The following is a 26,982-nucleotide window of genomic DNA, read 5'->3' as shown; positions in this document are numbered from 1 at the left end:
TAGTTTTGAAAAATCAAGAGTCTGTTTCACCCACATGAAATAGAAATGTCTAATTTGGAAGGGACCTTTGAAGATCATTTGGTCCAATCTTCTGCTGAACACAAGGTCCTTGAAAAGGTTATTGCAGGAGCCTGTCAAGGTATGTCTCAAATATTTCTGGTAATGGAGCTTCTACCACTTGAGTGATTTATTCCAGTGTTCAGCTGTTCTCACAGTGATGAGTTTTCCTTCTGTATCTGAATGGCATTTCCTCGGAAGCAACTAGCGCCCATTGGTCCTCACCCTGTCACCATGCATCCAGGCAAAGCATATACCTGTACTTCCCCTGTAACACCTTCTAGGTGTAACACCTTCTAGGTGTCTAGGAAGACTGCAATTAGATCTGTTCTCCAATCTTTAAACATCATAATGGCCTTCCACTAGACTCTTGCCTGTTTTTAATCTCTACCTGGAACTGCAAAAACCAAATCTGGACATAGCAGTACAGCTGTGACCTAAAAAGTATTGAGTACACTGGATTCAAAGGGGATCACACACCCAGATTCCAGCCTGTACTGGTACTTGGGATTACTCCATACCAAACAGAGACTTTCACATGCATCTTTTTTAAACTTCATTCAGTTCCTCTCTACCACTGTCTCCCTGAATGGTGGATCTTCTGGTGTACCTCCCTCTCTGCTCAGTTTCATGTCAGCTTCAAGTTTGTTGAGGGTGCATTCAATTCCATCATTTAGGTTGTTTATAAAGGTATTTAACAGTATTTGCCATACTACCAGCTCCTCAGGAACTCCACCTGACAACCAGTCCAACTTTGAGCCATTCATTGACCACCACCATTTGAGTTGTTTAGCCAGCTTTTTCTCCTATCTTGTGGTTCACGGGTCTAGTCCATACTTTATTTTTTCAACAAAAATTTTTGTGGTAAACTGTGAAAAACACCATGCTAAAATAAAGGTGGATGACCGCATCCTTTATCCTTGGACTTCTGCTTGCTGCTAACTTACAAAAGCCTTTCTTGTTATTCTTGACACCTCTTGCCACTTTGAGCTCCAGGCTTGCCTTTGCATTCCTAACAGCATCTCTGCATGTCGAAGAAGTATCAATGCATTTCTTTTTGGGAATTACTCTGTCCCCTTCCCATACCTCATACGCTTCTTTTTGCACTTGAGCTTTCTCAGAAGCATGTTCAAATGAGACTATTTATTTTTATTCCTACTCCTTTTCCCACTTAGGGGAATGGACCACTCCCTGTGCTGCAGGAAGGATGTCTCTGAAAATGCCTCAGTGCTTTTCCAAGCAGCAGCTTTATCCTCCAAGGAAGTCTCTCATAGGAACCCTCTTAAGAGTTCCCTGATCAAGTCGAGCAGTATGTACTATGCAGTCCAAATTCATTCATTACATGGTATTTATTGGAAAGCAGGTATTAAAAAGACAAAGTATTTTATATGAATTAATAAAATTCAAAGCACAGAGCAAATATTAACCCACATTTAAGTCCCAAGCTCTGTTTTATCCAAAAAAATCACTGTGCAATCAAATCAGAAACAGGAATAACCTTAAAAAACACATGTCAAAGGCTTCTAAGGGACCTGCACAAAGAAGCACAAAATAGAAAATACACACAGAAATATAACTTATTCTGGACTTCTGTCCTTTCTTTGTGAGCAACTCAACTTCAGTCAAATCACTTTAGATGAATAAGAAATGTCAGTACAAAATAATAAATCTAAGCAATTTTGTTGAGTGACAGATCCTAGCCCAGCAGTCATACATTACTGTTAGATATAATAGGATATTAATCATTTAAAGCATGTTGACATTAATAAATTATTTTCAAAAAAAATTGAATTCAATTAAAAGACAAACATGATGAGGTAAAAAAAAGTTCTTCCCTCCCCAGGTCCCTTTTATTAAAATACAGAAAGAAACCTTTGTCTTCTTCAAATGATAAAGCTTTTCAGCAGGACACAATACACAAATTCAGAACTTCTGTTAAACAGTGCTCTCTTGTGGTTCCGTACATTAGTGAAAGAGTAAATAATTGTATAGTCAGTCTGAAATTTCTTGTCTCTGAGTCCAACACAAAATTAATCCCTCAGACTTGTATTTCATTTAGCTCCGCATTTTATTTTTCTAGCATGCCAATTACCTCACTAAAGACCACCTTTAGATACCGCACTCAAAGCAAAGCATGAAATAATAATATAACAACAGTTTTAGCCTTGATCTTCAATTGGAATTCACAATTGACAATATGTGCAATATCGAGATAATACTTAATGTATCAATTCTCCCAAATTCTGTTGGCAGAATTTCTGCAATGCATGGGATATATAGGTTACTTAAATACGTAGTCCACATCTCATAGCTTCAATTAAACACGCACCCTTATTTGACTAAAATAAATTTACTTTTAACTTTCTGGGAGCACAAGAATGTTGACTACTCCCCAAGATTTCCACCTTTTTCCAGTAATGTAATGTAAAGAACAAACTACTCATTATCCCATGTAAATATCAAAACATAATTACAAGGTAAAGTGAGACAATGTTCTCATATTTAAATATATAAGCTGTTCATCCAAAAGAAAAAAAGGTGCTCACAATACTGACTTATATAAGAAGTTGGTTTTACCTTTTCAAAATACAGCAGCTACTTCGGAGACAGGTTATAAAGTTTAAAAGGAACAAATCTTTCAATTTCCATAGTTATTTTCAAACTAAAATTTTTAAAAGCAAGTACTATACTTTTATTTCCCATTTATTTCAAGCCTCAGCAGATACCGACAGGGTTATCAGGATTATTATGTCTAAACTTCTTAAGAAAGTGAAGCAAATGTAACTAACCTGTTCGTTCCTATCAAGGCTGTTAGATTTCACAGTATCAGATGCTGGTCTGACTTGGGCTTGTCCAAGGTCCTGGGGAGCACTCTGAGAATTCGGCATAGGTGGCAAAGGAGCTCTCCGTTTCTTTGGCATTTCAGACGGCAGAGTGTTTGAATCATACTGCTTGCTAACAGTGTTAGATCTCGTGATAAATGTTGGCCTTGGCTTGCTCATCAATGGAGTTGCTGGGGCACTGGCAGCCTTGGGGTACAGGGAGAAGAAAGAAAAAACATCCACGTTACTTACACTTTCTGGAAAACAATCAACAGTATTGATTGCTCAATATAGTTCCATAATATAGTTCTAGAAGTTTTGCTTATACCAAATTACACCTTACTTGTTCTTTTTTCTTCTTGCTTCGTTGAAAAAAGCTGAAGAACCCTTTGTTTTCTTTCTCCTTCAGAACATCTAAGTTTTCAGATTGATAGGAGTCTGAAATAGAAGACAACAGTTCTACATGTTATTTACTGCACAGATTATTTCTCCTGCATTCTTACTATTTCACTGTCTGTCATAAGCTTCCTGGAAGGATATACAAAACACATCGTAAATCACCTGCATCAACACTTTTTCTAAACACTGCAAAATGAACAGGTTTCCTACCATCCGTGGTCTTCCTGTCTTTCTCAGAACTCTGAATAGGTGAGATTCAGCTGTTATTAATACCCCTAGCACATAATCCAGCCCATCCTACTTGTCATATGTTATGGTTCATATCACATAGGCTGTAAAAGGAAAAAAGAACATCAGCCTCTCCAGTTCTCAGTTCCTAGCAGTTTCGTAGTAGTTTAAACTCATGGCAAAGTGTGAAGTGGTACAAGTCAGGCACAAACCTGCACGTGGTGTGACTATGGAGGAAGATCACCGAAACACCTGTCAGACGCCCTGTGTAACTGCATGGCAGTCATAGTAAAGACAGTCAAGTCCATTCTGGTATCTTGCAGAATTTATCCTCCTTACATTGTATTCATGCAGGCCATTTGTAAATCTAAAGGTTGTGTCTCTAGTTTTTACTAGATTTAACTTTCTTAAAGAAATACCACTGAATACAAATGCAATAAACAACAGAAATCAGCAAAGCCACTATGGGTTCATGGTACACATGTCAGTATAAACATGACTTCAAATTTAATCAGTCTATCTCGGCTAAAACTACACAGAAATACTTATATATAGCCAGGTATATCCACTCTGCATTATCTTTTAAAATATGCATTTATGACAGGACAGAGATAATTACTCGTGTCACAGGTCACAGCTGAGCAGATGTTATAATAGGAACTTAAATGCTACAGTTTCACTGCCTATTTCAGTAAATCGTACCTTGCAAAGACGGTAAATTTAAATCAACTGGTGATGTGGCTACAGAAAGACAAAAAGAAAGACAGAAAATGTGAATCTAAATCAAGGATGCAGTTATAACTTACAAACACAGAAAGCTGAATCTTCAACATTAGGAAAAAGTAACTGGGTACTTTCCCGCAGTGAAAGGATGTGTATCTGTACTACTGAGTGCTATAAGCCATTTAAGAACTTGAGCCTGAAGACAGTAACGCAGACTGGAATCTTGTAATTAAGGAAAGGCTCCACTTATATTTCTGAAGGAATGAGATAGAATAGTTTGCTCTGTAAGTTTTGGATTGTCTGGCAGTCCAAACTTGAAAAACAAAGAAGAACGTAAAATTAAAATACGATTTGAATAAAATAAAATTTGAGTTTAAATTCTGTTAAGTAAAAGGTACACCTCACCATTCACTTTCATAAAGAAAGCGGTAAATTCAGAGCTTTGAAGATGTCTGCAAAATTGAAATGATGCTGAACTACTTTGTATCAAGAGAACTGAAGTGTATCTGAATTTCCCAGCGGAGCACTGCCATGTAGGAAGCATATATGCCCTCAGATTCTCTCTTAAGGATTTCTGGCTGTTGATTCAAGTGAAGCACACATCATACTGTGCAAAAGGCAGCTCTGCCAGCCTGTAAAGGAAAGCAGTAGCCAGACAACAAGCAAGGCAATGCACCATGGGCACATGTAGTCCAAGTAACTTGTTTAGGCAAGTTAAAAATATGTTGCTTTCCAGTGGGGAAGAAAGAGAGATTAAATTTTTGTTTTCTCCACAGGAAAAAGGACATATTTTCCAAATCTGTCATTCTCCCATTGTTCAAGGTAACTAGCCTTTGGGAAGTAACTGAGCGAACTCTTGAAACTGTAAACACCAAACGATAAGGTTATGGTATTTAGGTAGAAGCGAGGTAAAAGACACAAACAAAAAACCCAAACGCCCGCATTTCAGAGCAGAAGTTAAAACAAGCAAATAGTGCAGTGGTCAAGAACAGGAGTGAGCCAATATTACTGCATTCTATATTGAGATACAATTTCCTGTGATAGGTCTCTGAAACAAACCACACTCTATAGAATTTTTTAATCACAGTACAATAAACCCTTCATGAAAGACAGGCTTACAGCTGAAGCTGAAAGTATGCATAGGAATCTGTACAAATATAAGGAAGTTAGTTCGTTGTGCCCCCATTGGACCACAATTAAAAAGATAATTATTATTCCTTCACAACGTACAAAGTTAGCAAACAGCACTCAGAAACATATATGAACACCATCACAATATTCTAATACCTTTTAAATAATTTAAAAACAAAACTAAATTTCTCCAATGCTTCTGTTCTTTTCAGCTTATCATGATCTATGTGTTTTCTGTGAGCTACGGGAAATACGGTGGGTTTGGCCTTTTGGGGGAAGGCAAGGAAGGAGTTGCTTTTAGGGGATTATTTGTACTTGGCCACCTTGGCTGGTATCTAACACTCTGTTAGAAAATAAAACCTTTATATTCTACTTCGCAAACATAAGTACAAGTAAGCTTTTCCCAGTTTCAATTTTGTGGAAGACTAATGAAATATGTACTAAATTGCTAGAAATTAATTTCTTCATAAGTAAAAAAAATCCCAGCAAAACATACACATTGTTGAAATATTAAGCAATTATTTTTTCTGTAACTGCAACTTTTAAAAGTTGTCTTACCTCGACTGATATCCATGGCATATAATTCTCTTAGTCCAAGGTCATTAAGAGATTTTGTCACATCAAGGGGTTCTTGAGACTGGTAATTCTTCAACAGCAGAGTGTGTGAAGGATCAAATTCACATTTACTACAGATAATTGGTATGAGTTCTCGAAGGGGTGAATGTGGACTGACTCTTACTACTGTCTTCTGCGTCTTCTTGTAGTTTATCACTACCCTTACTGTTTGCTAAAGAGAAGAAAATTACAATAAATACCAGCACAACTTCTGAAATAACTGGTATTTTTATAACAGCTTTACAATAATCACAGAAATTCCACCAATGGCCAATTTCAGCAGTGTTACAGATTCAGAAACACTACAAGAGAAACTATTTTGCAATTCCCTTCTACGCAGTGAAAGGACACATGAACGAGCCTGCTCCTCCTCTAGCGCCTGTCCCTTGACTGTCCAGCAGGACACCTGCCTGGAGTGAGATGCCCTGCTGGGTTACATTAGGCAGCTGTAGGAGTCAGCTAACGAGCCACGAGTGCATGCCTGTGTGCACACACATCGGATGAAGGTAAAAAGGGGAGCAGCAGAGCTCCCTTGGCCCTGTGTAAGTGCTTTAGATAAATTAATTACTATTACTAAATAAATTAATTACGATTGTTCTATACAGCAGAAGGACAGAAGTGGAAGGGAAGATTTAGGCAACACCCAGAAGCTGCTTTAGTACTTCTAAAAGCTCCTCCTGCCTTCTTAAGGATATATAAAGAAAAGCCCAGTAACAACCAAAAAAGTACAGTATGTATTAAAGGAAAATGAACACACAATCAGAAGAGCATATATTTCACAACACGAAAGATGGTACAAGTTGTTGATTTTCAGATTGTGGAAGGCTGTATTCAGCCACAATTCATCTGCATAATTTGTCAAAAGGACAGTAAGGTGTAGGATTTCAAATAATATTGTCATATTTCCTCCTTTCGGCAACAAAGAAGTTTGCTGCAATAAACTGAGATACATTTTACCTAAGATGAGGTTATGAAGAACATGGAGCCGAGCATTTCACAGGAGTGAGTGGTGAGAGCATGGGAGACAACAGGAAAAGCTGAAACAAAGCCAAGCTAACTGCAAAACTTGTTGAATACAACGGTGATTCTAATTCTCAATATGCTTTAATTTTAGTTCTCACCTCTGGTATAACTGGGGCAGGTTTCTTCTTATCCATTTGTTTTGGCTTTACAATCACCTTTTCCACTTCAAGCGTTCCCACTGGCGTGTTGGGTTTGAATTTAATCTGGCTATTTTCTGCTGATACCAACTCTATACTATAACTTGATGGATTTAAATGATACTGTGCACACAGAAAGATCAGCAAGTCCATCATGGGCTTCCTGTGAAAGACAAATGAGACTGTCACAACTGATGACAATTAAGCAGGCTACAGCGAAAACGTGCTGCTAAACATTTAAATCAAGGCATCCTTCCCTGACTAAATAATTACTGCCAGGCACCAAATTTAAATATCTTCAACAATAAAAAGCACCAAACCCAAGAAAAATCACTGAAAAGAAAATGAAAATAGTTTGCACAAAAGTATGCCAAGCACTTGAATAAAGGTGGATATTTTTGCTTGTGTGAAGTGCTGCTTTCCCTGAGGTCAGCAGGGATATATGGATTAGCCACCTCATTTGACATTCAATAGGAACTGTAGCGGGGGTGATAAATGCCCTGCTATTCATTAAGAACAGTTTCCTTCCAAAGCTTGAAATTTTTATATCCATTCTGACGTTACAAGGGACTCTATTTTCAGAAATTCTGAGTGTAAGCCATTTGGATGAAGCAGGAGAAATAAAGTTTGAGGAAGTCACCTTTAAAAGAGGTCCTGCATTAGGGATCCCAAAATGAGAGCCAGGTGTTTAATACAGAGGGAAGGAAGCCAAATGACTATATAGCAGTTGAAAGCATTTTCTTGAGCAGCTCTGTGTGATGCGACAGATGTCCTTTTCAAAATGAAGTATGGCAAACCAAATTTTTCATATGTAGTCACTAACTGTACATCCTTGCTCTCTCAGTGCTCAATGAAGAACGTGCAGAACAGCATATTAAGATAGGCTGAACATACCCAGTTGCTACTAGAATAAATTTATTAAAGCTATACTTTAAACAGAAGTGTCATAAAAGTTTAAAGAGATCAAAGGTAAGAAGAGTATCCTAACTTTGCATGTTACAACAACTGAATAAGGTTATAGAACTATCACATCACTGGAACTGGTCCTTCCTCAGTTTTTAGAGTGAGGTAATCACCCGTAAGAAGCAATTCATTCTGATGCTCTCTGCACCTCTCAGTTACAGCTACAAACTGAAAACTATCACCTGCTCTGTCTGGCAGGGATATTATGAAAATAACTTAAAAGTCTGTGAAGCAATCAAATGCTATGTTAAAAAGAACACTGCAAGTGTTTAAGAAAATTAATACAGGATTTGTCCGGTATGGCTTTATCAGAAATCTTAATATCTTGATGTAATCTCATAACAGATGCAAGTATTATGGTAGTATAGCCAAATGCAGAAATAGATAGCTTCTCTACAAAAAGCCATCAAACAAGGCAGAACTCTAGTATAAGACTGTGAATACCTTTATTAAGTAGGAAGTTAAACCAGACTTTTCATATGATACAGTTCTGTAAAAAGAATTAAGAATGACTCAGCATTAGAAATTACTGTGCACGCTGTGTTGTTCTCCCCACGCCCCCTTTCATTTTATATATATATACACATATATAAAATTATATATAGTAGAATATAATGTCTGCTTTCACCTGGTCTTAAAGAACAAGCAGTCTTTAAGCAAATTGTCTTCTGATTACTAGAAGCAGGGCTGGACTCTCTGGTGTACATGCTGCACCTCCAGAAGATGGAAAGAGTTGGAAAGTTGACAGATAAAGGTACTGCAGACCTGTTACTTCTTTTTTTTCTCAGAGAGAACTTTCTACCTACTTAAGTGGCAGAATACTTGCCTCAGGAGACAGAGGCAGGAGGAAAGGAACAATAAAACAAAAAGCCATATAGAAATAATGCTCCAAGGTGTCAAAAAAGCAGCTATCAGATGGTCTGAAGAGGTATAGAAGAATGTAATACATTCCTGTGCTTTTGTCTAGGTGATATGTATCAGTTTGAGGAATACCGTGAGAAAAACACTGAGCACTGCAGACATAGCTAAACCAGAGAGTTTATTTCAATTCTTCTCTCACACATATCACAACATGCTCCAGTTAGAAGAAAGAAGGAACTACTCTAGCCTAACCCATAATAGAACAAGTACATCCATCTCACCCTAACAAGAACGAAGCTGCAAACGCAGAGAATGTCATTCCCCCACTTCACAGTGGGGCAGAGCAGGGGAGGGGAGGAGGGAGCCAGCGCAGACAGCAGACACCACTTCTGCAGTGACCTTTCTGGTTATCAGCCTGTCCAATAGGTTACCCATTACTTTTTTTCTGGTGCATTTTTATACGCTGACTAGCTTTAAAAGCTGCCCTTACTCTGGCCTTCAGTTATTGGAAAAGGGTAAGAACAATAAAGATGACCAGGACGAGAATTCACACGCAAAGTTTGCCAAAAGCTGTCCTGTGGAAATGCACCACGATGACAGGGGCAAGCCCTCACATTAAGCACAGTCACAAGAAGTGACAGAATGATAAGCAAGAAACATAGCTGCTTACAAACAGACAGGTACATGCAAATTAGTACATGAAAACAGCGATTCAGTGCAAATTTGCTTTCTGCTGGTACTTCCAGAAATTACCTGCTTGACTGGAGGATGCTAGATTTTAAATTCCCCCCCTCCACTGGAGGCCAAGACACTTTTAACAACTGCTTTAGACAGATATTCCTACAGTGGTACCAAAAGCAATCTCTTTTTGAAATCACATCCTCCAAAACTTGTAAAACTACTTTCTGCTAAAGGCTTCAAGGATTGCAGGTAGAGGAATACATGTATCACAGCAAATTTAACGACTTCCATAATTAATATTTAGTAAAACCCAAAGAAGCAGCCATCAGCTGTCTCTGAGTTCACCACCTACTTGTCTTCCTTTAATTTCAGTAAAATCTTTATTTGCAATTTCTTTAACTTCATTACATTACCTAGTTTTCTGGAAACCTCTGATCATAAATTTACGTACATGTTTCTGCACCCCTCCATCTCTCATCTGTTTTCCTCTGGTCACTCCTACCTGCCTAAGCTAATAGCAGCCTCTCATTACATCACACAACTGATAGTTAAATGATGAACCTTCATGTAGAATGTCTCAAACCATGTCATGTTTGTAACCAACAGTGAAAGGTGTCACTTCAACTACTGGATTAATTGTTTAAAGGAAAAAATGCACCAAATTCCTACGCTGCTTTCCAAAAACAAGGGTTAGATATTTGCTACTTTGTTTTTTTTAAGGTGAGATTCTTACACAGTCAAACTTTCGAAGCAAGGTCTTGCTATCATGAGACTCACTGTAAGCACCACTTAACAAACAAAACTGAGAAGCCACCAGAAGTATTCCTAGGTAGGGATGGAATGGGGCTGGGGGAGTAGAGAAGAAACCAACCTATACACAGTGTGGCTTTCTATAGATCTCTGATCATGTAAGCCTATAGCTTCATGGCCTTCCTTGCAAAATATTTACTAATCCTACTCTCTAAAGAGAAAAAGACATTTATTTTCATGGAGAACAACAACAAAAAATCATCACCACCACCCCCAGAATTTGTTAGTAACAAACCTAAGTACAATAGGCTTTGAAAAGTAGGGCAACACCACAAAGCTTGTTATTCACTAGCTAGCTATACGGAGTAAATCAACAGTTTATTAAGAATACCCTAATGACTGAAAATACTCAAGAATGGATCAAATAGAAACACACAAAGGACTCTAAGAAACAAACTCAGCAAAGCTAAGGTCTCTCAGAAAGGTGTCTGAAACTGAAGCCCTAAACATACTACCCTGCAAAACTATGTTTGACACAATTTCCAAATAAAATGCACATCACTAACATATTGGCCCTTGAAATCTCTACATTAATTTACTTATGCATACAACTGAAACTAATTAATCTCAAGAAAACTTTCTCAAACTCTGCATCTCTTCCTTGTGGGAAAACAAGAAACTAACTTATGATTAGGCTGCTAAATAAAATACTTCAAGCTATTTTTTTTCTTTGGCTACAGAAAATTCTTCAGCCTTATGCTGTATTTAGAACCAATGAAGAAGAAACAGAAACTTCACTCTGAAATACACTCCCACTTAAAAAAAAAAAAAAAAAAAAGGCAGCTTCATTTATTCCTTACCATGAACAGCAACATACCTTCACTTCCTACCACTCATTGCTCCTACTGTGTTTTTGGGGGAGTTGGTTGGTTTTAAATAACTGTTTGCCTGAGCTCCCTCCCAGGAATCCTGGTGATAAGAATCTGCAGTGCCATTTGCACTTTCCTAACAGATTAATCGAATCACTATCATCAACTAATACAAAATACAAATTGATGCCCAGGCTTAAATAAAAGAATCCACCCCTGCCTGAAGTTTCAGAATGAGAAATGTGCTATTTCAGTCCTCCTTCCTTTTTTAAGTCTCTCAGTTTTTGCTTTAGTTCTATACATCAAATCAAGGATCAAAAATTATTCTCTCTTGTAATCTTTTTCTCTAAAACCCCTTTTGGATTTCATTCTGACCTTCTTCTGCCTACTTCTGCCCACTTGGGATATTCATCTACATAACACCTTGCTTTGTTCTACATAGCTCTTGCTATCCACTATGCCAAATCAGGGAGCAAGCCAACACAGTTTTATCTGAGAACACTAGAGAAGTTTCTTCTAGGGGACTATGACATTTGAGCACATGGCTATAGAAACTGAGTTTTGCTTTTTCTAGTATGAGATTTAAATAAGGTATTCTCTCCTCAGGAGCTCTGAAGCTGCTCATCCCTGATTATGAACAGGAAAGAGACAAATTAGCAATTTATCTGTATGTCATTTCTAGACAGAGCAAAACTAGTTTGAAGTACATTTCACAGCAAGCTGCAGGTCCTGCACAGTATTTGCTCTCATTCTGAGGGAGCCTAGCAGTGCTAATATAGGATCTTATTTGCAAAAGAGCCATTTATGTGATTAACCACATAGAGTACCTTGATTGTGAAAAAAAAACAACACAGTAACTGTGGGATAATAAAACTGATTGGGAAATGTGTGCAACTCCTGATAAGCCTAGGGCCTGTCATGAACACTGGGTAATTATACACAACATAATTTGACCGAGTGAAGATACATACAACGTTGCTTTCTGGCACTTTGTTCTTAGTAAAGCAATACAGAGGGCACACAGTACTCCTAAGTGTGGGCAAAGGAAGCTAAAAGAAGTGCCTGACAGTGTACAGATGGAGTCTCACCTTTAAGAAATTTAAAAAAAGAGTGATGCATCACATTTACAGACAGCAATATTCCTTGCTGCAAACACACTAGCAAGAATACCACAAAGCATCATAGTGGCATCAATTACTTCAGATAATTTCTTTTGAGAAATATAACCTCAGAGTTAAGTTATCCTGAAAATCACAGGTGGCGTGTAGGTCAGGGTGTGTAGGAGGGTGTGTGTGTGAGGATCCACAAAAGTTCCTCCACTGCAGCTCTTGTGAACAAGCTGGTATTTGATGTCTAAGCAATGACCTCATGAACTCTAGCAAATGACAAAACATGCAAACAGGCTCAAGCCAGACTTTATCTCTCATTAAGAAGTGAAGCAGGTGTAACTACACACTTACATTACCTGGTTTGAATGAACAGATAAAACAAATCAGCCTGCTTGCTTTCAGTTGCAAAGACACTGGCAATACACTAAGACAAGCACAACATACAAATAGTTTTCTTTATTTCAGCTTAGAAAAGCAACAAACTGGCATCCTAATTGTTCTGATCCATACAAGGAATTGCATAGGAGCCTTCTTAGTAGACCTGCTATGATAATTAATATAACATTTTAAATCCCAGGATTTACGATTTCACCTCACCAGTCAATGTCCAGGTCTTTCCCAGCTAAAGGTGACTTGAGTTATACACACAACGTATAATACCAATTAGCAGACTGAAATATATATTTCAGATTAAAACCAAATTAAGCAAAATATATTTGTTAAAAAATAATTTTTCCGAAGTTGCAGCTAGAAACTATTTCCTTGAAGCGTTATAGATCTTGCCTGAAGTGATGACACCTTCTTTTAGGACTGCTAGTAGTCTATAGGTTGCACTGCTGAGCAAGTACCAAACACATGACTGTACCCAAATAGGATGCGGGAACTCATCCTTAAGTCTAACAGGGAAAACACATGGGAAAATTCAGTGACTCACACAAACCAATATTTTTCTAGAGATGTGCAGTAACTAGAAAGAACAACAGGTATGGCTATACATCCTGATAGGTGCCATACGGAATTTCTGAATCTCAAAATACAGTCTTCCCAAAAGGTAGATAAACGTGTATGTTTCCACACCTACCCAAAAATCATAGTAAAATCATAGAATCATTTAGGTTGGAAAAAGACATTTAAAGGTCATAGAGTCTAACACTGCCAAGTCCGCCACTAAACCATGTCGCTAAGCACCACATCTGCACATCTTCTAAATACCTCCAGGGATGGTGACTCCACTACTTCCCTGGGCAGCCTGTTCCAATTCTTGACAGCCCTTCCAGCAAAGAAATTTTTCCTAATATCCAACCTAAACCTCCTCTGGTGCAACCTGAGGCCATTTCCACTTGTTCTGTCGGTTCTTCTCTGGGAGAAGAGACTGACACCCACCTCATTACAATCTCCTTTCAGGAAGTTGTAGAGAATGATAAGGTCTCCCCTGACCCTCCTTTTCTCCAGGCTAAACCACCCCAGTTCCCTCAGCCGCTCCTCATAGGTCTTTTTCCCTAGACCCTTCACCAGCTTCATTGCCATTCTTTGGACGCACTCGATGTTCAGGCTTACACAACTCCTGCATTTTACTGAGAGATTAAAACCTGGGTGAAGGTTGCAGTAAATTGTAGCAAGAAAAGAAGATTAAACAAAAAATGTCATTGCGTGTAACTTACCTCCCATTTACTGTAGTATACTTGATCACATCTCCTGGCAGGACCACGGATAGTTCAATATCTTTATCAATCACATCCTCTTTCTGTTCCATTACGAGGTTGGCTGATTCTGTCTTATCAAACGGAGAAACAGCAATGGGCTTTGTTTCAGATGGAGGCGGTGGCGCTTTAGATTTTCTTCTGAAATAAATGGATGAATATTATAAGTCAAGTATGTTTTTATATATATGATTCCATACCAGCGAACAAATGTCAGAACAGGAATGAATCACAATTCATTCTTTTCACTCAGACTGTGTCAGTGATATGTGCAAGGAAGGGATGACAGAATATTTTAAACACTATCAGTGGTGACAGAAGATACAACAGGCTAAGGTATCCATTATGTGTATATATATATATATATAAAAAAAAAAGACCCAAATAAACCAAGCCCCAAACAGAAATGTTTTTTTTTAATATATCTTAAAAAAGGTAAATTATTTTGTTTTCCCTCAACTTATGCAAAGGACCTGTTTGTGTGTTCTCCAAACAGATTTAATCGATTAGTATAAACAGAAACACTGTACTATGCATTATGAAGCCACATGGCACTGACAGTAGGTTTAATATATAGCATAGATAGGAGAGGGAATAATCACACTTTTCCTCCCCATATTTCTTCTTTTGATTATTAAAATCATTCCAACAAATCGTACCAGCTGTAGCCTATTTAATTCTATACAGTAATAAAACAACAGTATAACCAATACTGCTGTGTTGTAATACTTCTTGGCATTTCAGTCATAATATGCTTTTGTATTTTCCGCTCACAAAAGCTGATTTCCTATTTTAATTTTCTCACTATCCTTTCCCATCTTACAGAAAAACCAGTATACTCCTGAATGCAGAGTGACCACTAAATAGGTTTCACTCATTTCACTTAAAAAAAAAAAAATCCAAAATGGTATAAAAGGAAAACTTTCTACATCTCTTAAATATGTTTATGTTACAGTAAAATCTGAAGGCAGGACTATCACTTCGTACAACATATAGTCCGGCATTCCCTCTTACTCAAATAACTTTACACAATTCACTGATATTGCCACAACGAATAGCTACTATTATTAAGAATTTCAGTATTAGAAACAAAACCAAAACCACACCACAGAGACACATTACCTCATGAGAACTTTTAAATTTTTTATACATTCTTTTAAAAGGCTTGAATGGAACCACATTCACCAAAATTCAAAATACATTTCAAACGTAATGCACAAAGGTTCAAAAAATACGCTGGCAATTTAGATTCTGGAGCTGTACCAAAGTCTGTTTACTTTAAATGTAACAAAATAAATTAACTTCTATAATTGTCCTACAGAATTGAAACAAAAGATCTAGCAATTAGAACAACAATTAGATCTAACAATTCGAAACACACATCTTCCCTGGGAAAATAAAGTTTAAAGTCACTCACAATGAGGAGCAAACAAGGTCCAGAGCAGCACTGCAAAAGACGACTGTGTAATGAGACTTCACATGACCGATCTGTTGCTGAAAGTGCTTAGAGTTTTGAACTTCAGAACTCCGAGCTGAATAATTAACTATTCACAGCCTCTCAGACTGATCGAGAGTGCTCACAGACCTCCACACACACTGAATGAGAATTTGCCATCAAAATTGATACCTCCTCTCTGTGAATGTTTTAAATTAGGTTTTTGGTGCATTCTGCATACAATTCAAGATGTATGGCCTTAGCTGCAAATCTAACTTTTGTCTCTACAGCAGCTTGGTTGGGTTGTTTCTGGGTTACATGAACATTGCAAAATGTATGAATCAAACTTTTTACTCCTCCCTCATTTGGGTTTTTTCTGTGTGATTTTTAGCTTTCATATAACTACCAGAAAGAACTATTAGCCAATACAAAGCATCAATAAAACCTTAAAAAAAAACCAAACAAACAAAACCAAACCCACAACAAAAAAATCCTTACCCTATGACATTAATAAAAAAAAAAAATCTAAACCCAAAGTGAGTCACTACTGCTTTTTCCCTTTTTTACTCATTCTTATATCTTTAAGTGATTTCAAACAACTGTTAAAAGATATTTATCAGGTCTGAATTCAGATTTTAATCTTTGCAGAGTACATGCCACAGAGATTTGTTTGCAAATGCCAGTGGCCTCTACTTTCCATTAAGCAGCTGACTGCAATTTCATTGCTGGAGCTCCATAATCATTGGTGAGTGCTTAATCACACACGGCAATACGTGCATGGTCCACATCAATAAAATGCAGCTCTATTTGTACACTAACTTACACTGTAGAGAGCTAGAACCAATAAAATACTCCTGTCAACACTCATGTGCAACAGCTAAATAGCTGAGGTTGCATGTACTTACAAAGAACACGCAACACGTGGGGTCAGTCTGCTAGTGAGGTCAGCTGAATCCCCACACACACCACCGCAGAGCTATGCACCCTGCCCATCTCTAGCACGTCTGGGTGTTCTTATATGGTTAGTTATGCTAACATTTCCCACCCCCCACAAAGGAGGAAAAATCTCCAAGTATACTTTCTCAGAAGTTACACTGAGCTTTTGGCAAACCCTTATTAAACAACAGGGATGCCAATACATTCATTTTGTTTCCAGATGCTGTGTGTGTCTCTACTTCATTTTCTACCAATTCACTCATGTCTCATTCTGAGCTCAAAGTATTTACATTTGGTCTTACAGCTTTTTTGTTTCTTGAGTTTGTGTCTCTGTCTTCCCACAGAAGGCCTGCACCTCCTGCGCCCCACAGCTGGTACTAGGCAGCAAGAAAAATCCAGGTTTACCATGATTACATCTACAGGTGCAAATCAAAAGCAGCAAGCAACAGGACAGTGGAAATACACTTGCAGGGGTAGTTTTAACCTACAAACCCTCTCCTCCTCTTTTGCATTTTGGGGCCTCCATGAAGATGACACAAATGATTTCTCTGACAAAGGCATCCTCCACATGGCATTTTATTCAAACACCAAAAAATAAAACCAGCATTATCCAAGTAACTCCGAGTATGCCATAATTTCAAACACTTATCCATTGTAAAGAACAAACAAACAAACAAAAGCCCAGTTCTCTTTTGCCTCTTCACCTCTACCAGATACTTGGCAAACCCAAGAGAGCTGCCAAAAAGACAGAGTGGTTAAGATAGTTTTTTCTCCTGCAAAGAAAACTCATGATTTCTAGCAATACAGAATACAACCATAACAAAGAGAATAAATTCCTAATCATATAAAAACAACACTTCAGAGATCAGAAAAAAAGAGGTTCAGTAAATGGTCTCGTTCACAGCACCTTTGATGTTCAGATAACTTCCAGGTGTGCAAGGAGCTAAGCAGACCTATTCTAATTTTCAAAGTAAACATTACGAGGAGTTAGAAAAACCAAAATCATACTATTTCTTTTCGTTGCTACTACAGAACTACAGGAAAGCTGCAGGGAGAATCAAAGTCCAATTTATTTAGCTCTGACATGGAGTTAAAAGAGAAATTGTAACCAAATAAAGCCACAGCTCATAATAAGAACTCCTCTGGAGATCGTGCTGCAGTATCCTATACAATGCGGGTCCTCACTCATTCCTTATCTCCATAGGGTCCAGCCCCATCACCAGCCTGACCTTCCCTACACCAGGCATTAAAACTGCCAATCTCAACTCAGCTGAAGGGATGTGCTCCCCACAGTTTATCACCAGATAAACAATCTCACTTACGTATTACGCTTTAACAGCCTGAATGTCATCTTCTGTTTAATCCATTGCTTAAAACAAAGCAGGAAAGCAGTAAATAGAATCTTTCTTCTCTGATTCTTCCTCGCCCTGAAAAAGGCAACCAAAGGAACACCCGCAGAACTCTCACAGGGTCCAGCAGACACAAGCTGGTGCAGCCTGGGCAGAGTTTTTATTTCCCTTGTAATAGTGCACCTGGAGCCCACTGCTTATACCAAGACTTTCAGCTAGCCCTCATCTTGTGAGATTATATTGTTCCCAAGGTATTTGATTTATATTGCTTAGAAATTTAAATTTCTGAAGTCCTACTTGCAATTCCCACCAGTCTTTGTGATAAAATACAGTTTCTGTAAAGACATTAAGTAATTCTTTCAGCCAAATACAGGTAGAAGAGTTCATTATTTTGTTAAGAAAAACAATACATCTTTTAAAATCAAATGCAAGGCCATGAAGTCAACATTTTATGTGCTTCAGATCCCACTTCTACAGAATAGTGTCATTGCTGTATCTCAGCATATTTCCTGCTTGCCAAACGAAATAATAGTGTCAGAGATCTGAATGTGTGGAAGCCCTTTTTAAAATAAAGGTCCAGCACAGTAAATAAATAAAACTTCTATTTATTTGATTTTCAAAAAATTCCTGTTAGAAAGTTACAAGCATTATATTTTTAACCATCAGTAACTAGACAAATACACTTTAAAATAATGAGAAATACTTGAACTGACAGTGACCTGGATGTTCCAGTTATTGCAAGCATTTCCTTTTGATAAGGATCACTTTCCCCCCCCAAAAAAAAATAGAGAGAAAAAAGAGAGGAAATTATCTGCCAGATTTGTAAATAACCAAAGACTACAGCATAAAAAAAAAAAAAATCTACCTCTTCAAATCTTGGCATCAAGAAATACTAATGTTTACAACACTTCCCATTTTGAACACAATTACATGAGACACTATACAAAGACTGCTTGACAGTCCCCTCGCCATCTCTCAAGTTTTCTATAGCAATCACCCAGGACAGCAAAGGTCATAAGGAACCATCACCTGAAATTCAGTCATCTCTCAGGTACTGAAAAAATTCATTATACACCTTCTACTGCAAAACAGATAGATTTATTTGTTAATTTGACTTATGGCATCATGAAGAGCATTGGTTTACGCAATGAGCAACTACACATTCTTTTGTATCAAACTTTACAAAATCATGTATGCCAAAAGTACGAGCAGTACTTCATTATATTCTCAAAGTCAGAAAAGGATCAAGTTCTTCTAAGATCACATCACAAGAGGAAAAAGGCCACTGCAATAAAATTCTTCTAGCTCTTTCTTGCCTTTGACCTCTCACCCCAAGCAATTATTATAATGCTTTCTCCATTATTACAGTAATGCTGCTACACCATTATAGCACACAGCGAAAACCTCGCAAATCAACCAAGGAACAGCTAACAAGGGTTCAAACCCACATTAAGCACAATAATTACCATTGTTTACAATAATACATCAGTTTTGGTCAACAGTTATAAAAAAATATTTAAACCTAATTTCGCCTATAAGCATTCCCAGCCCAATACTCATCTTTAATACTCACAGAACAAATTTGTCTTCTACACTAAACAAAGACCATGGAAGCACCAACTTTCCTCCTGTTTCTTCAGTTCCTTCTTCAGGGATTATGGTTTCATAGCACCACCACTGCACATCTTCAAAATCAAACACTACTTGCTAGGGAAAAGCTTGGAGACAACACCTGCAGCATTACTATCTGATCTGCTCACCATAGTCCAGCAAATGACTGAAGTTATCAAGGCAAGTCACTCAAAAAATCAGCTATATATATTTCAGGGCATATGTATCGATAACTTCTATATTAAAAATAAATAAATAAAAAGAAGAAAAATAGAGGGCAAGTATTTCTAAGACATAAATATTCAGTAAACCACATTAAGTTAGTTTGCAAGGCAGAGCTCCCAAACTGGGACTTTATAATTACATAATCAAACACATGAAAAACTGAGTATTTAAAATAAGTGTCTATTGTTTATGGGCCAGTCTGAAAGGTCGGTTTCATCTGCAGTACAAACACGGATATTTTTGTTTTCTTTCCTTTAGTGAATGCAATTTTCATTCTTATTTTCATCCTTATTGCTCTTAATCTGAATACTAACAATAGCATTGACATATGTATTCCGCATGGAGTATTTTTCTTTTAGCCTGGGAACTGGAATATATGGCTTTTGTAGTTATAGTTGTAGTTGTAGTTATAGTAGCTACAGAGATAGGTGTTGTAAAGACACTCTGCATAACCTCGTGATAGACCAAAATTAACATACTCAAGAAATAGGACTGCTACTCTTCCCACCCCTATACCCACTGATGCAGCAAAATAGCCTACATATGAGCTCAGGATTTATCTTCTATGCATGTGAAGCTTTTTTTCCTGTCTATGATCTGATATTTGGCATCTAGTGTCTTAAAGGAAAACAAATCTAGAGATCAGTGAAAACACAGAATTTAACAAGGAGTAATGTATAACAAGATACATATTTTCATTACAAATCTGTATTTAAAAACAAAACCTTACTTAATAGCTCACATCCTACAATATACAAGTTTGTATTTTCCTGTGTGCTATTAGCAAAGAGCAGAAAATTCCCATGTTCCTAAATTATCTGTTCATCATTATGTGGAAACATTGCACAAAATCAGTTAAAGTCAACAATGTCACACTGCATCTAGCTACAATGGCGTTTGTGCACAGTTGCTGCAAGCACATATCAACATTTTAGAGAAAATACAGTTGCTCTATACAACACATTTTATGTTATGGCATACCCATTGGCAAATTACAGTTCACTGCTTAGGTCCTCTGATCAGAGCTTGAAATGAGAAGTACCTAAATTTACTCACCTTCTGCTACCTTTAAAGTTGCATTGTCCCAATTTTATCTCTAATACTCCTCCAAATAAGACTGCAAGCCAAATCTAATTGAGAATAATTATTGCAGAAGAGTATGCTTTTAAGAGCACCTCCTAATGAAAGAAAACCTCTGAGATAAAGAACATCAAACAAACCATTCAGAGACTAATACACCACCTCCACTCCTCGTTCTGTTTTCGTCAGTCACTCTTGTCAGTTCCAGATGCTCAGTGCTGGTTTGCCCTAAAGCTGCTACAAAACAGAAGTCACACCGTGACCATTCCATAGCAGGCCATGGGCACCATGCAGTAGAGGTATGTGAAATGATCAAGACACTTTACAACCTGCTAAGCACATTAGGCTATGAAGACAAACTCACAGAACTAACAGTCAACAAGCAGGCTTTGCTCCTCAGACCCAGAGTTCCCGCCTTGAGGAGGGCATGAAGATACAGAATTGAGGCAACTCCTGAAAACTACCCTTAGTGTAGGGTTTACAGCAGAAGCCCATGCAATGGTTCAATTTAAGCAGCTGCCATTTGTGAATACATATCCTTTCTTCAGGTGAAGTTCCTGTCTGCTGGTGGAGCCCATAGTGTGTTCAGTTCTTGCACTGAGAGAGTAAGACAAACAAACATCCGAACAAGGAAAAACTCTCAGATAAACTGGGAAAGCAAATCACAACAACCTCCACGGAGATCAAGAACTAAGCTTGAAATAAACTATAGGCTAGAGAAACCAAGCAAGCCAAACAAACAAACTAAATGAACTGAACAAAACTGAAAATGTAAAGGGAAAAAAACAGACCGCTTTTTCATGGTTGTAGTAGCTTTGTTGTAAAAACAGAACTGAAGAGTCCAGACATCTCATCTCAAGCGAGTACCACAGTATGGCAGGCACCAAAAGCATCACAACCACTCCCAGCTTTGACTCACCATTTTGTAATATGTGAAATAGGTATACAATCATTACACACAGTATGAATCTTTATCTTTGCTTAAGATCTATGGCTGTACATATACACCACCAAACTTCTTTATTCCTCCCTTTTTACATAAAACAGTCCAAATTTTTCTTATGTAAAGAAAATAAAATGAAACATAGAAGGTAGTCTTGAATGGCACATTCAGATTTTGTTTTCAATTCCAGCACTGCTTGCCAAGAATCTCAAAAAAAAAAAAAAATTAATCACAAAATTGATAATATCGTGTCTTCCTCTGGACACTGATTACTCTGTTTTCACATAACTGCATTTGGATCACAGAAAAGAGACCCCTCTGGCAGTACGTTGCTTTCTTCTCTAACGCTTTAATCCGCTGTCCACATTCATCTTTTAATGAGGGTCTTAAAACAATACAGTTTTCTTAATCACAATCCTTAAGACCAAACAACTTCTGGTACATGACAGAAAAGCTATTCTAAAACACTAAGATTTTTTCCACATATTAGAAGACTTACAATTTTGTTTTTAAAGTATCAGCAGACCATAATGAGCAGTTTCTAAACTGGAAACACTTCTTCCCACTCTCTAACCAGACATCCGAACTTCTTTCATAGGTCTGTGGCTGATGTTTTGTAATAACAGAGACCCAAATGGGACTATAAACATAAAATTAATCTAAGAACTATCTAATTTTATTGCTAATGGGGCTTTTTCACCACACCTGGCGTTCTTACACTAAGATAAATCAAAACATTTAATATTTATCTGAAGACTTCCAGAGTCTCTAACTTGTAATCACCTACGGTTTTTAAAATTTAGTAGGCCTACTGATTTCTGATACCAGTTCAATAAATGAGAATTTACACTGAATTTATTTCCCTACAGCTCCTGAAAATTACTAGGTTTTTATTTTTAGAGCTGACTGAATATATGACAAGGTAATGTTTAAATATCGTGCTCAAAAAATAGTTTGCTGTTGCTCATGAAAGGCACCTCTTTTTTGTGGAACTTAGAATAATGATTTTTAACTGAATCTTGGCTAGTTGAAATGTCACGTTCTGTTCACTTTGACTAAGTTATTACCAGGCATACAGACTTCTACACAAAATTTGGGTTGCCAGAAGTGGTGCAAAAAAGGTTACTTTTAAGTTAGTTTTAACGTACTCTGGTATTCTGATATTTTTCCTTAACATTAAGCAGCCCAAGTACTTAATGTACCAGCCTCATAACATCTATGTAACATGCCTACCAGCCTTGATACTAGGCTTTCATATCTAGATCAGTATCACCGTTTGGTACACCGTCTATCTGTTTCTACTATAAAAGCACCAGCTGGATGTTAACATCAAGGTATGGATCAATGGTGGTCAAGCACCGTCCACTCTTGGGTTACCCCTTCAAACCAGGCTTATGATACATGTAGGACAAAAAGGGAAAATATTTGCTGTAGCTGCTCCATAGAGAAATACGAGCTTTCAGGTTATATGTTCATTCACTTAGTTATTGAGGGAGATTCTGAGTTTATATTGTATAGATATTGTGTCTAGCAGGTGGCTCACTAGGTACAAAAACCCCAAGGTTCAGAACCACATTTAAGCTCAATTTCCAGGTAGAGGAACAAGCATGAACAACTTCTAAATCTTTTTTGATAATGGAGTATTTCACAGTGCACTTCTCTATACAGACTCCCAGGGCTGAAAGGAGACCAATATTGCAAATAATACTGATATTTTAAAAATACCGGGTAAGATTGTACTAGAAATAACGCACTGGGTATAAACAGCTCTCCCAACACAAAAACACGTTGTGTAACTAATACACCACCTCACAAGCCAGTAGTAATGTTATAGGTGATGAGATTATTAATAAATTGATCTTTGAAGATTATCTCCATGGGTTTACTCAGTGAGGTTCCAGAAAGCAACAAATCTTATGCAGATGTTCTCTTACTTCTGCCTATATACAGATGACTGCTACAACCGAAGCAAAAAATGTAAAATACCTGCATTTCCACTCTCTTTCCATAAATAAATTGGATCAAGAAAATAAGGCATCCCTGGAATCAAGGCATGTTTTCAAAACTCTTCCTAGGGAAAAGTTTTTCCTAGTCATTGGGATGTGTAAACCCCCCCCTAACTAGCCTCATAGCTCTGAAGAAAAGAATTTTTTAAAAAGTCTTATCCTAGCGAGAAATAAATCACAGGACTGGGATGGTAACCATGACAGTAAGGTGAAAGCTTAATGGAATCTTTGGATGTCTTTTTCACACTAAAAGCGAGAAAGCAGCAAATGAATCCTTCAGTTCCCTCCAGACCATTTGGAACAGACACTTGCCCGTCTGATTGTCTGTCCCCATGGCAGTGGCAGTCTTTAAAACAGACTGTATTCAAGCCATCATTCATGCAACTTTTTCCCTTACTACAAGTAGAAAGGGGTGATTCAGCGGCAAGGTAAACACAAATCTGTACAGTACAGGCATGTTTTTAATTGTGCCCCTCCTAGCATTATAGGGCACCAACTCCAGCATAAACATGTAACAATTACGTCAAATACAAATTTTAAACTTTCCTAGAAAAATAATTCATTGCCCTTCAAAGCGAAATCTTAACTATTATCACGATGACCTTTTCCAGCTCACTTAAAACACCCCAAAGACTACCCAAGCTTCTGAGCACAGAGCACCACCGAGTTGGTGCTGTCTCACACCATTCAACAAAACATAGTTCCTCTCTAGGCGTAAGAATTGCCTCACTGTTAGGAAGACAGCCAAGAGCTCAGAATCCTAGCAGGCAACAGAGGATAAAAAATACTTCACGCTACAAAATAGCATAAAGTTTACTATTATTACTGAGAAATTATAGAAACATGTTCCAATAAAAATGTTCCCTTACAGCACATTCTGTTGTGCCAAAGCAAGTATTTCTTTTTCCTCTTTAAATAAATACCCAAACAAAAAGAAGAGGTGTAGTGGAAAAGCAGTTCCACCGATGTTACTTCTAAGGAGGTTAAGAACATAGACTTCTGAAGTAAATAGAGCTAACATAAAATACAAATAGAAGCTTGGCATATCCACACGCAACATAGCTCTGCAGTAAGCAGATACTTACAGCTATTTGCAACCTCTTCACGAAGTATAAAATGTAAAAAATAATCTAGATTTGCTACCAAAAGAAGGTGCAAAAAACTTGAATGACATTCAAAACTAATAAAACTTCATATGACTTGCTTAGCCTTTATTTACAGTTATCAAAATAGCCTGATAGAAAGGCAGCAGGGAAGAGAAAGCAGTAAATCTGTAACAGTAATTGAGTAATATATAACTGGCTGAATAAACAGGAAAAGAAAACAAAGAGCAGCTTGAACTGGAAGGGGGAGCTTAACCTTTGATACACTAATAAATCTAACAAATGCTTAAAACTCAAACAAACATATGTTACCTCCACTAGGAACAAACCTTCAAATCTTTTTCCAAGAGCTGCTATAAAAGGATGCTCATACAGATGTTCTTCTCCCATGACCAGTAAGAAAAGTTCAATTAAGGGCTCTCAAACAGAACAAAATCTGAATCTGCCCTTCTGGCCATTATCTCCTAGTCATGAAAGCAGGTGTAACACCACCATCTTTTCAAAGCCTGCAGATGAAACACCTGACTCTGCTCATGGCTTTTTCAGCTCTATTTTGAACATCAGTAGAGGTCAGAATTGGCAATTTATCCAAGCTTTTCTGCTGCTGCTTTTCTCTCCTATCCAAAATCATTTTTCAGATGTAACACTGGAGGCAGGCACTGGATGCATTTATAGGTTGGGAAAGGTAAGAAAAATAAAAGTAGAGCCACTCAGTACCCCTGCAGCCAGGAAAGACCCTTCCCGTTTTCCTCACATACACACATACCTCAAATATAGGTATGTGGGTGTTGGTGTGGGTAGATAATAGATAAAATAATGCAGGACTGCAGCTAGGAAGCTCTGCAGTAACAACAGGGAAGACAAACTTCGCTCTCTCTTCCTTTAAGCTGCTATAGAAGGTTGAGTTCAACTGCAGCAGTTCCCTTTCCCAACTCAAGATTCAGATACAGGAATAATAATTGAGACAAGCGCAGCAAGGTAAGTTTGGAGAGCACTGCAGCTAATCTCTGTTTTTCACGCAGGTGTCTGGAACAGAACAAGCTTTTTCCCTTGTAGAAAGCTCTTCAGCCACTCGGAGTTTGCTCTTTGCAGTTACGTCCTTTAGCTACCTAGTTGGGTAACACTTCAAAATGTTTTGTATGTTTGCATAACCAAGAAATAGAAGGGTTTAGTAAATTGGAGAACAGACACGACATTAAGCACTGGAAGGGAATGGGAAGCACTGAATTTTCCCATCCTGAACAAGAAGCTTAAAAAATAAATTATATATATGCACACAGATGCTGTGTGACACATGAAGAATGGACAGAGAATTCCTACACAACTACATCAGCAAATAATGTACCCTAGATCATTACAGGACAGAAAATGAAAGAGAAAAAGTTCAGGCTAAGAAATTGTACTAAATCAAGCATTTATATTACTAGATTGCAAGAGAGGCATCTTGGCAGCCAATATCCTGAAAGCCAAAATGTAATAAAGAGGTTTCTCCTGGAGTACGACCAACGTAGCTTTAGTTCCCCCAACAAAAGCACTGAGCATCTCAAGCTAACACTTCTTCCAGAACTAAGAGCAAATGCTTTGTGTACCTACGTGCCACCGGATTCTCCTGCTCATCTTTCACAGCTTCTTCCTCAACACCCACTCCCCTCCCTGCATCCTCCTCAGAAACCAAAGTGGGAAATCCTCGTACCTTCAGGAACAGGGTCACATTTGGTACCTCCTCACATGTCAGCACCGTGCTGGAGCCCAAGCCTGGTATCTTATGCACTGTGTGAGGGGCGATGGGTACAGAGCACAGCCAGAAGTTCTATGCGAGCTCTCTTCACAGCGTAAGACAACCAGCAGTTATCACAAGCACCTCTGCTCTCGCCGGTAGTGGAAGCTCCCTGCCCTTTGTCCTACCTACTTCAGCTCCCCCACTGGCTGCCAGTTCAGGGCCCCAAATGGATGCTGCTTCCTCCCCAAACTCATCCCCCTCTACATACAAGAGCTATTCTTAGCCCCCTTCTCCACTTTCTTCTGCACACTCTACATCCCCTAGACTCATTTCTTACTGGATTCTTGCAACAGGCAAGGAAGAAAGAAGATACTCCTTCAAAGAAAGCTGGCTCCCTGCATGATGGTTCTAACACAAGAGCTATTCTGGATGACCCATTACTTCCATCAGAAAGCCTCTGCTCTTTCTGAAAAAAAGGGTACAGGACTTCAGCATTAACTATAAAG

At 37.9% G+C, this 26,982-nt stretch overlaps 1 protein-coding gene across 15 annotated transcripts in view; it reads right to left on the bottom strand.

Moving 5' to 3' along the window:
• The window catches only part of COBLL1 (cordon-bleu WH2 repeat protein like 1), an 87,790-nt gene that overhangs the window by 23,964 nt on the left and 36,844 nt on the right, over positions 1-26,982 (bottom strand). For 13 of the 15 annotated variants that reach the window (XR_013929964.1, XM_080399085.1, XM_080399090.1 and 10 more), the window contains 6 exons: positions 14,030-14,209; positions 7,097-7,298; positions 5,919-6,147; positions 4,209-4,247; positions 3,223-3,317; positions 2,847-3,086 (listed from right to left, as the gene is read on the bottom strand). Coding sequence is in view for 14 of the 15 variants with exons in the window: in XM_080399085.1 (XP_080255211.1) it covers positions 2,847-3,086; positions 3,223-3,317; positions 4,209-4,247; positions 5,919-6,147; positions 7,097-7,298; positions 14,030-14,209 (985 nt within the window). In the remaining variant the exon portion in view is untranslated. Of the gene's footprint in view, positions 1-2,846; positions 3,087-3,222; positions 3,318-4,208; positions 4,248-5,918; positions 6,148-7,096; positions 7,299-14,029; positions 14,210-19,361; positions 26,303-26,982 lie in introns of those variants that run through there. The other 2 variants (XM_080399087.1, XM_080399096.1) reach the window with 2 other exon arrangements.

This window comes from Falco punctatus (genome assembly GCF_963210335.1).
Source record: "Falco punctatus genome assembly, chromosome: 8".
NCBI classification, from domain to species: Eukaryota; Metazoa; Chordata; class Aves; order Falconiformes; family Falconidae; genus Falco; species Falco punctatus.
The sequence above is the reverse complement of the archived record's forward strand: the minus strand, read 5'-3'. Positions and strand labels throughout refer to the sequence as shown.